We start from the raw sequence: 11,370 nt of genomic DNA, 5'->3' as shown, positions 1-11,370 counted from the left end.
TTGGTGACTTTTAGTGGCTGGATAAAGAGGTTCTCGTCATTGTGTTGAACACAAAAGAAGATATTTTAAGGATGTTGGTGATCAGCAGTCGACGGCACACAGTAAACACTCCATGGCAGGCAGAACGGGAACCGCTTGATTAAAGGGGTGGTATAATGCCCTTTTCACAAGATGTAAAATAAGTGTCTGATGTCCCCAGAGTGTGTGTGTGAAGTTTTAGCTCAAAATACCCCACAGATATTATTATATAGCATGTTAAAGTTGTCACTTTTTGAGGATGAGCAAAAACGCACTGTTTTTGTGTCTGTCCCTTTAAATGCAAATGAGCTGCTGCTCCTGGCACAGGGGGCGGAGCTACAACAGCTCATGTCCTTTTACCTCACACACACACATACACTGAACATTTCAAAAACTTTTAGCCTTTTATGTTCAAACCGGAGTCAGACAATGATGGAGAGACTCGAGAAGAAGTGACAACATGTAGATGGTTAGTTGATGAATTTATGAAGCTGATGTGTAGTTATCTTCTAGTCATTGATTAGCATATTCTGTCTTGATAATCTATATGTGCGTTCCCGGGGGCGGGTTTATGTAAATTCTAGGGTTGGTGATGTCACTAACCCGGGAGGAATGTGGTGTAGTCTCTACCAGCCGTTTGTTGTAGTCCTTAAAAAGCGATTTCTGTAAAAGCAAATATCTCCTTTTGAACTTTGAGCGTTGTAACTTTGCAGATGTTGTTTATGCTCAAACAGCAACATTACACACTAACTAAAGTTAGAAAAGTCAAATCATAATCAACCACCCCTTTAACATCATTCCTCGAAATATCTCCATGTTTGGGTGAACTGTCCCTTTAAATCTGGGATTGTCAAACGGCTCCAGGGAAAAGTCTAGAGAAAAACTGTAATAACATTTAAATTAATTAAGAATTAATTAAGAATTTTATTAAACAAAAAAATTACTTATTAATATATTAAGTAGATTAATATAAATACAACTTTTGATTCATATAAATAAAATATTTTTTTATTAACTAAAATATACAAAACTAAAAACTAAATACACAGAAACATTTAACAGTGCATTAATATAGTGGGTAGAAAATATAAATAAATAAATACAATTAAAATAAATTAATAAAATAGTTGATTTAGATAAAATATATATTAGTTGTTTAGGCCTATAATTCTATTAGATTGAATTAGTTATTAATATTCCTTATTAACACCCATTCCTTCTGTCCTAGGAGACTCTGGTAGGTAACAAAAATATTGCAGCATCAAGCAATATCTAATGAGTCATATCAATATCATATCAATATCATATCAATATCTAATGGGTCATATCAATATCATATCAATATCTAATGAGTCATATCAATATCATATCAATATCTAATGGGTCATATCAATATCATATCAATATCTAATGGGTCATATCAATATCATATCAATATCTAATGGGTCATATCAATATCATATCGATATCTAATGGGTCATATCAATATCATATCGATATCTAATGAGTCATATTAATATCATATCAATATTTAATGAGTCATATCAATATCATATCAATATCTAATGGGTCATATCAATATCATATCAATATCTAATGAGTCATATCAATATCATATCAATATCTAATGGGTCATATCAATATCATATCAATATCTAATGGGTCATATCAATATCATATCAATATCTAATGGGTCATATCAATATCATATCGATATCTAATGGGTCATATCAATATCATATCGATATCTAATGAGTCATATTAATATCATATCAATATTTAATGAGTCATATCAATATCATATCAATATCTAATGGGTCATATCAATATCATATCAATATCTAATGGGTCATATCAATATCATATCAATATCTAATGAGTCATATCAATATCATATCAATATCTAATGAGTCATATCACAGTTACATTTTCCACGTTTTGATTTTAGATTGGGAGAACTCTGATTAATCATCTGTCCTCTATAGTGGATCTCGTGCATCAATGCCTGTTTCAGCTACAGTTCATACTTATACTGTGAATATTGTTTTTGAAAATACTTAATCTGCAGTGACTTTTTCTGACTGTAAATAAATGTATTTGTATTATTAGAACGTAATTTTCATTGACATCAAAAAAGGTTATGTGATTACATAATGTATGACACTTGTAATGCGTTTCTTTACTTGTAACATGAAAAAGTAATCTGATTACATAATGCACATTACTTGTAATTAATTACTTGTTAGATCAAATAGTAATCTGAATGCGTGATGCATGTTACTTGTAATTAATTACTTGTTAGATCAAATAGTAATCTGATATTACCTAATGCACGTTACTTGTAATTAATTACTTGTTAGATCAAATAGTAATCTGAATGAGTGATGCATGTTACTTGTAATTAATTACTTGTTAGATCAAATAGTAATCTGAATGCGTGATGCATGTTACTTGTAATTAATTACTTGTTAGATCAAATAGTAATCTGAATGCGTGATGCATGTTACTTGTAATTAATTACTTGTTAGATCAAATAGTAATCTGATATTACCTAATGCACGTTACTTGTAATTAATTACTTGTTAGATCAAATAGTAATCTGATATTACCTAATGCACGTTACTTTTAATTAATTACTTGTTAGATCAAATAGTAATCTGAATGCGTGATGCATGTTACTTGTAATTAATTACTTGTTAGATCAAATAGTAATCTGATTAGGTGATGCACATTACTTGTAATTAATTACTTGTTAGATCAAATAGTAATCTGATATTACCTAATGCACGTTACTTGTAATTAATTACTTGTTAGATCAAATAGTAATCTGATATTACCTAATGCACGTTACTTGTAATTAATTACTTGTTAGATCAAATAGTAATCTGATATTACCTAATGCACGTTACTTTTAATTAATTACTTGTTAGATCAAATAGTAATCTGAATGCGTGATGCATGTTACTTGTAATTAATTACTTGTTAGATCAAATAGTAATCTGATATTACCTAATGCACGTTACTTGTAATTAATTACTTGTTAGATCAAATAGTAATCTGATATTACCTAATGCACGTTACTTTTAATTAATTACTTGTTAGATCAAATAGTAATCTGAATGCGTGATGCATGTTACTTGTAATTAATTACTTGTTAGATCAAATAGTAATCTGAATGCGTGATGCATGTTACTTGTAATTAATTACTTGTTAGATCAAATAGTAATCTGAATGCGTGATGCATGTTACTTGTAATTAATTACTTGTTAGATCAAATAGTAATCTGATATTACCTAATGCACGTTACTTTTAATTAATTACTTGTTAGATCAAATAGTAATCTGAATGCGTGATGCATGTTACTTGTAATTAATTACTTGTTAGATCAAATAGTAATCTGATTAGGTGATGCACATTACTTGTAATTAATTACTTGTTAGATCAAATAGTAATCTGAATGCGTGATGCATGTTACTTGTAATTAATTACTTGTTAGATCAAATAGTAATCTGATTAGGTGATGCACGTTACTTGTAATGCGTTTCCCCCGACACTGCTCATTCCAGATGAGCCTGAAAGCCCCTGATCTCCTGCTTCTGTCAGAGGAGGCTGTGCTAGACATGTGTGCATCTTCAACATAATCCTTCTGATCAGCTAATAAGGGTAAATCTGCATGCTCTGCTGCACTGGAGGAGCATCTCAGGTTTCCACATGTACCGACAGGCTGTAGAAAGTTCTGATGAATCACGTCCTCATGTTCTGATATCAAAGACACGCGAAGTGCAACTTGTATGAAGTTCAATTGCCTTTGCAATATTTCGCATTTATATTTTTTGTATATATTTTATAGTTTTCAGATGATTTGATATAATTGTAATGATTAGTTTGTTAAATACACATATTTTATCTGTTTGATTATTGTATTATGTTTAATGCAGTATCTTCAGTTTAAACCATCACCGCATGCTGTCACTCAAGTGGACATCTGAAGAGCTCTTTGAAAAATGTGTAAAAAATAAATAAAAATAAACTTCACCTCCAGATGTTCAAGCCCTAAGAGCAATAAAGACACGACTGAGGTTATCATGATTCATGCATGAAAGGGATATAATACCTTTTTTTTGTATATATTATTATTAAACATAATACATTATTTAATTTATCAGTAATCAAATAACAAATTAAATAAACACCAAAAAATAAATAAACACAAACATACGGATGTATGACTGGTAAATGAAAAAATATTATACATTTAAAATTATAGTTTCTTATATATATATAAAAATGAGAGAAATCTGATATTATTTTAGTCTTATATCTGTTATTGAACAGTTGAGATCGTCTTTTAATGCGAATGCAGGCGGGGCATGTTGTCACAGTTCACTTCCACTTTCGGGGGATATCAAGATAAATCTAAACACTTCTGTATTAATGAAACACAACCACATAATTGTACTAGAACTGAGGAAATTAATGTGGGAGAATAAATCCTCTGAACCCTCAGTAGCTTTACACAAACTGAGAAAGTGTAAGCGTAGTTTGTAATGTTGTGTAACACATGTGAATGATCGTGTGTGCGTGTGTGTGTGTTAAAGTTCATCAGTTCTCACCGGAAACCAACACACTTCCTCACACACACACACACACACACACACACACACACACACACACACACACACACACACACGAACAAGTTTATTATTTATATCTAGATCAGTTTCATTCTGTAATAAACCCCTCAGAATCACGGGCACTTTGCCTCTGGTGTTATGAGGTAAATACATGTGTTAAGGTTAGCTTCAGGGTTAGTACCTTATTATAATTCATATAATTAACATAATTGAGTATGTAGATGAGGAGCTGTAAATGAAGCGCATCTGTGAGTGACTGAAGCTCCACGATCCTGAACGCCTGATCCTCCAGATGCTCTCGACGTGAAGAGAAGAAACACTTCATTAGACAGACGAGACAGAGCGAGAGAGAACACACACACACACACACACACACACACACACACACACACACACACACACACACACACACACGAGAGGATTCCACTGACTCTAGCGCCCTCTAGTGTTCACTCTCACTAACACACACACACACACACACACACACACACACACACACACACACACACACACACACACACACACTTAAGACAGACAGACACAAACACACACAAACACACACACACACTTAAGACACACACAAACACACACACACAATTCTAACGTTTCCTCTCATAATTATGACTTACTGTCTTTACTGACTTGATCACAATTGTGACGTTTTGTCGTAATTATCTGCAGTTTACTGAGCTTTCATTATGAACACACTGACGAGATTAACTTAACATCAGTTAGCAAATAAAACACACATGAAATATGAAAATCATCACTGCATTATTAGTTATTATTATTTTATTTTTTTAATTTTAATGATAAGAAAACCTGATGAGAAATAAATACTTCTGAATAAACAGAACAATAATTACAAATCGTTAATGTAACAATACAAAATAATACTGTTTTGGTGGTTGTTTTCTTGATACTTATAATGGGTTATAATGGTTATAATAACAAAGCCCGTCTACGGAAAGCGTGTTCACTCCAACGCCCTATTAAGTCCTATTGGTTGTAGTTCCACCAGAGCTCCACTGGGGGCGCTCGCCATGAGTGCAGAATGAATGGGAGTCTATGGAGCTAGACGGCTAAATGTGTCTCTTTCACCCGATTGCCGTTGAGAAATCTCAGATTTGATTGTAGGTTTTGCAAGTTCAACATGGGTTATAGGTCGAAAGTTGAATGAACGAGTACTTATGTCCTTTCGATTTCTTACAGGTTGAGTTGTTGTTGCCCATAACACGCTAGCATTCTGCTAATGACGTCAGATTGACATTTTGAAAGACTTTTTAAAGCAAATAAGTGACTCTAAAAAACACCAAGCAATGTGTAATTTTTTTGCATCCCCTTTCGAAAACAACATTCACATTACTAGACAAAAATTATATCCTAAGAAAAGTGGATTTTGAGCGGTATAGCTCCATAGGCCTCCATTCATTCTGCACTCGTCCTGTGAGCGCCCTCATGTGGAACAAGAGTGGAACTGCAACCGGAAGTTTATTGAGTGGCACTTCTCCCCTCATTAGACGTTCTCTGGTTATAATGTTATTTTAACTTTAGGTTGAGATGAAGTGTAACTGTACATGATGAACATCTAGAACTCGGAATTTCTTTCACGTAAAGTGTACAAATAATCTAAAACTGGAAAGATAAGGGAGTCTATGGAGCTAGACGGCTAAATGTGTCTCTTTCACCCGATTGCCGTTGAGAAATCTCAGATTTGATTGTAGGTTTTGCAAGTTCAACATGGGTTATAGGTCGAAAGTTGAATGAACGAGTACTTGTGTCCTTTCGATTTCTTACAGGTTGAGTTGTTGTTGCCCATAACACGCTAGCATTCTGCTAATGACGTCAGATTGACATTTTGAAAGACTTTTTAAAGCAAATAAGTGACTCTAAAAAACACCAAGCAATGTGTAATTTTTTTGCATCCCCTTTCGAAAACAACATTCACATTACTAGACAAAAATTATATCCTAAGAAAAGTGGATTTTGAGCGGTATAGCTCCATAGGCCTCCATTCATTCTGCACTCGTCCTGTGAGCGCCCTCATGTGGAACAAGAGTGGAACTGCAACCGGAAGTTTATTGAGTGGCACTTCTCCCCTCATTAGACGTTCTCTGGTTATAATGTTATTTTAACTTTAGGTTGAGATGAAGTGTAACTGTACATGATGAACATCTAGAACTCGGAATTTCTTTCACGTAAAGTGTACAAATAATCTAAAACTGGAAAGATAAGGAAAATATAATTAATAATAATTAACAATTGTGTAAAAATTACATCTAAGTTTATTGTAAAACATGTTTGAGTTTGCACAGAAACAGAGATATAAACACACACAGTATCTGTGTGTTTTTGTCTCATAAATGTTTAATATTTCTCATTAATAAACTATTTTAATTGCAGTCGCAACAAAACACCCTCAGTTTTCCTCTCGCGTTGTTTGTAGACGGAGAAAAAATAGAGTAAAAACAAACATGATGCTTGAAATTTATTACAGTAAAGAATGAATATTAAAACAAAATATTGAAGCACCTTTGAGAGTGATATTATAATACTTTAGTATTTAAAATATGTGCATCATCATCATCATCGATACAGCAACAGATATCAGTTTGTAACATTGTTTTTATTATGGCAGATTTATGTCATTATTAAAAGTTTGTAAATATGAGAATAGTAATATTAAAGGCTCGTTCACACAGAGAACGATAACTACAGATAATGATAATTATATCAGCACATCATCATCGTTCTGATTATCATTCTGTCACTTAAAAGATTTGCGCTCTTTCTGATTGGCTGCCGATGTTTGTAAAAGATTTGCGCTCTTTCTGATTGGCTGCCGATGTTTGTAAAATGTTTGCGCTCTTTCTGATTGGCTGCCGATGTTTGTAAAATGTTTGCGCTCTTTCTGATTGGCTGCCGATGTTTGTAAAAGATTTGCGCTCTTTCTGATTGGCTGCCGATGTTTGTAAAATGTTTGCGCTCTTTCTGATTGGCTGCCGATGTTTTTAAAAGATTTGCGCTCTTTCTGATTGGCTGCCGATGTTTGTAAAAGATTTGCGCTCTTTCTGATTGGCAGACGATGTTTGTAAAAGATTTGCGCTCTTTCTGATTGGCTGCCGATGTTTGTAAAATGTTTGCGCTCTTTCTGATTGGCTGCCGATGTTTGTAAAATGTTTGCGCTCTTTCTGATTGGCTGCCGATGTTTTTAAAAGATTTGCGCTCTTTCTGATTGGCTGCCGATGTTTGTAAAAGATTTGCGCTCTTTCTGATTGGCAGACGATGTTTGTAAAAGATTTGCGCTCTTTCTGATTGGCTGCCGATGTTTGTAAAAGATTTGCGCTCTTTCTGATTGGCAGACGATGTTTGTAAAAGATTTGCGCTCTTTTGTTTGCGCTCTTTCTGATTGGCTGCCGATGTTTGTAAAAGATTTGCGCTCTTTCTGATTGGCTGCCGATGTTTGTAAAAGATTTGCGCTCTTTCTGATTGGCAGACGATGTTTGTAAAAGATTTGCGCTCTTTCTGATTGGCTGCCGATGTTTGTAAAAGATTTGCGCTCTTTCTGATTGGCAGACGATGTTTGTAAAAGATTTGCGCTCTTTCTGATTGGCAGACGATGTTTGTAAAAGATTTGCGCTCTTTTGTTTGCGCTCTTTCTGATTGGCAGCCGATGTTTGTAAAAGATTTGCGCTCTTTCTGATTGGCTGCCGATGTTTGTAAAAGATTTGCGCTCTTTTGTTTGCGCTCTTTCTGATTGGCAGCCGATGTTTGTAAAAGATTTGCGCTCTTTCTGATTGGCTGCCGATGTTTTTAAAAGATTTGCGCTCTTTTGTTTGCGCTCTTTCTGATTGGCAGCCGATGTTTGTAAAAGATTTGCGCTCTTTCTGATTGGCAGACGATGTTTGTAAAAGATTTGCGCTCTTTCTGATTGGCTGCCGATGTTTGTAAAATGTTTGCGCTCTTTCTGATTGGCTGCCGATGTTTGTAAAAGATTTGCGCTCTTTCTGATTGGCTGCCGATGTTTTTAAAAGATTTGCGCTCTTCCTGATTGGCTGCCGATGTTTGTAAAAGATTTGCGCTCTTTCTGATTGGCAGACGATGTTTGTAAAAGATTTGCGCTCTTTCTGATTGGCTGCCGATGTTTGTAAAATGTTTGCGCTCTTTCTGATTGGCAGACGATGTTTGTAAAAGATTTGCGCTCTTTCTGATTGGCAGACGATGTTTGTAAAAGATTTGCGCTCTTTCTGATTGGCTGCCGATGTTTGTAAAAGATTTGCGCTCTTTCTGATTGGCAGACGATGTTTGTAAAAGATTTGCGCTCTTTTGTTTGCGCTCTTTCTGATTGGCTGCCGATGTTTGTAAAAGATTTGCGCTCTTTCTGATTGGCTGCCGATGTTTGTAAAAGATTTGCGCTCTTTCTGATTGGCAGACGATGTTTGTAAAAGATTTGCGCTCTTTCTGATTGGCTGCCGATGTTTGTAAAAGATTTGCGCTCTTTCTGATTGGCAGACGATGTTTGTAAAAGATTTGCGCTCTTTCTGATTGGCAGACGATGTTTGTAAAAGATTTGCGCTCTTTTGTTTGCGCTCTTTCTGATTGGCAGCCGATGTTTGTAAAAGATTTGCGCTCTTTCTGATTGGCTGCCGATGTTTTTAAAAGATTTGCGCTCTTTTGTTTGCGCTCTTTCTGATTGGCAGCCGATGTTTGTAAAAGATTTGCGCTCTTTCTGATTGGCTGCCGATGTTTGTAAAAGATTTGCGCTCTTTCTGATTGGCAGACGATGTTTGTAAAAGATTTGCGCTCTTTCTGATTGGCTGCCGATGTTTGTAAAATGTTTGCCCTCTTTCTGATTGGCTGCCGATGTTTGTAAAAGATTTGCGCTCTTTCTGATTGGCTGCCGATGTTTTTAAAAGATTTGCGCTCTTTTGTTTGCGCTCTTTCTGATTGGCTGCCGATGTTTGTAAAAGATTTGCGCTCTTTCTGATTGGCTGCCGATGTTTTAAAAATGTTTGCGCTCTTTCTGATTGGCTGCCGAGGTTTTAAAATGTTTGCGCTCTTTCTGATTGGCTGCCGATGTTTTTAAAAGGTTTGCGCGCTTTCTGATTGGCTGCCGATGTTTTAAAATGTTTGCGCTCTTTCTGATTGCCTGCCGATGTTTTTAAAAGGTTTGCGCTCTTTCTGATTGGCTGCCGATGTTTTTAAAATGTTTGCGCTCTTTCTGATTGGCTGCCGATGTTTTTAAAATGTTTGCGCTCCTTCTGATTGGCTGCCGATGTTTTTAAAAGGTTTGCGCTCTTTCTGATTGGCTGCCGATGTTTTTAAAATGTTTGCGCTCTTTCTGATTGGCTGCCGATGTTTCTATGGTTCATCAGCTGAAAGATAAGAATGATCTAAGAGTGATTCCAGCGATATGGTTTCTCTGTGCCGTTATCGCTATAGTTCTGGACTCTGCTATTCTTTTATATTTAGAATGATGTTTAGAAGTATATCTTTATTGTTATCATTATCGTCCCCAGTGTGAACAAGCCTTTACACAATTTAAAGGGACAGTTCACGCAACAATGATCATTCTGTCGTCATGTCACTCCAAACCTCCACTTTATTTTTCTAGGCTGGAAAAGTACAGATGATAGTAAACGAAGAGTAATGATGAGACGAGTGTAAGTCTACCACGCACACGACATCTCAGACGCAGCATCACTGTTGCGTCGGGTACGCACCGGAGACCAGCCGTATTCTGATTGGACGTCATCGGTCACATGTGAGCGGCCCCAGTGGGCGGAGCCTCGGAGCCCCTGCTGTTTCCCTCTAAAACTGCGGGGTTTGGCGTTCATCTGCGCGAATAACAACAAAAATCATAAATTATCATAAACATAGTGGCAATTACTATACGAGACAAGTCACATGACATTTACAGCTCAGATGATTGGCTGATTCCTGATCATAACAAAATAACACTCTTGGGTCAGTCGAGCGGCTGCCATTGAGATGAATGTGAGTGAAAAGTGGCGTACAAATGAATCGCAAATGAAAAAAAAAGTATTGATGTCTTGTTTTCCCAGTACAAATAATCTCAAGATACATTTACTGGAGTTGCTAAATGACCTAAAATATCAACGTTTAAATATGTCATTTTGGTGAAAAATGTATAGATTCTTCAAATTTTGCTTCTCAAATAAAAGTATATTTTGTCTTGTTTTCTGTACAAATGCGTACGCCAATGTTGTGTGTTTGTTTTTGGAGGAATAGATCTGCTGGAGAACAAGTACAGGACTTGATACCGTCAATACACACACACGACACACTGCTGTACAATATAGAGAACAGGAATTACCCGGAGCAGATCTGTACAGGTGGAGCTGGGGAAGGAGGAGGGACGCTAATGCTACCCAAGTATTTGAAGGTTGAGCAGCGAGCTCATTGGCTACTGATACGGCAGGAACCAATCAGCTGCGCCCTATAGATAACCATGTGATTATGAACAGGTGAGTAAAAGGACCGATCAGCCAGAGCCTTTTAGAGTTTCATGACAGAACTTTGTATTTATTTTATATTAAACTTGATTCAAAGGGAAAACAAGATTTTTGTTAAATTTAACAAAATATTTTTTTATAATTAATATAATGTAATTTTAAAATAAAACAAAGAAATGTATCGTGATGTAAGAATGTTTAGATATTTGTACTGGAAAGCAAGACAAAAATAAACAGAAACT

The 11,370-nt window shown here is 35.5% G+C and overlaps 1 protein-coding gene across 2 annotated transcripts in view; it reads right to left on the bottom strand.

The window, feature by feature from the left end:
• Nucleotides 1-10,004: 10,004 nt before the first annotated feature.
• LOC311294353 (uncharacterized protein) overlaps nt 10,005-11,370 on the bottom strand; it is a 30,835-nt gene continuing 29,469 nt past the window's right edge. For both annotated transcript variants that reach the window (XM_084415179.1, XM_084415180.1), the window contains exon 4: nt 10,005-10,489. In XM_084415179.1, coding sequence (XP_084271305.1) covers nt 10,322-10,489 — 168 coding nt within the window. In that variant the 3' untranslated portion in view covers nt 10,005-10,321. The remainder of the gene's footprint in view (nt 10,490-11,370) is intronic.

Source organism: Rutilus rutilus (genome assembly GCF_951802725.1).
Source record: "Rutilus rutilus genome assembly, chromosome: 7".
In the NCBI taxonomy this organism is placed as follows: Eukaryota; Metazoa; Chordata; class Actinopteri; order Cypriniformes; family Leuciscidae; genus Rutilus; species Rutilus rutilus.
This window is presented reverse-complemented; position numbering and strand designations above follow the sequence as displayed.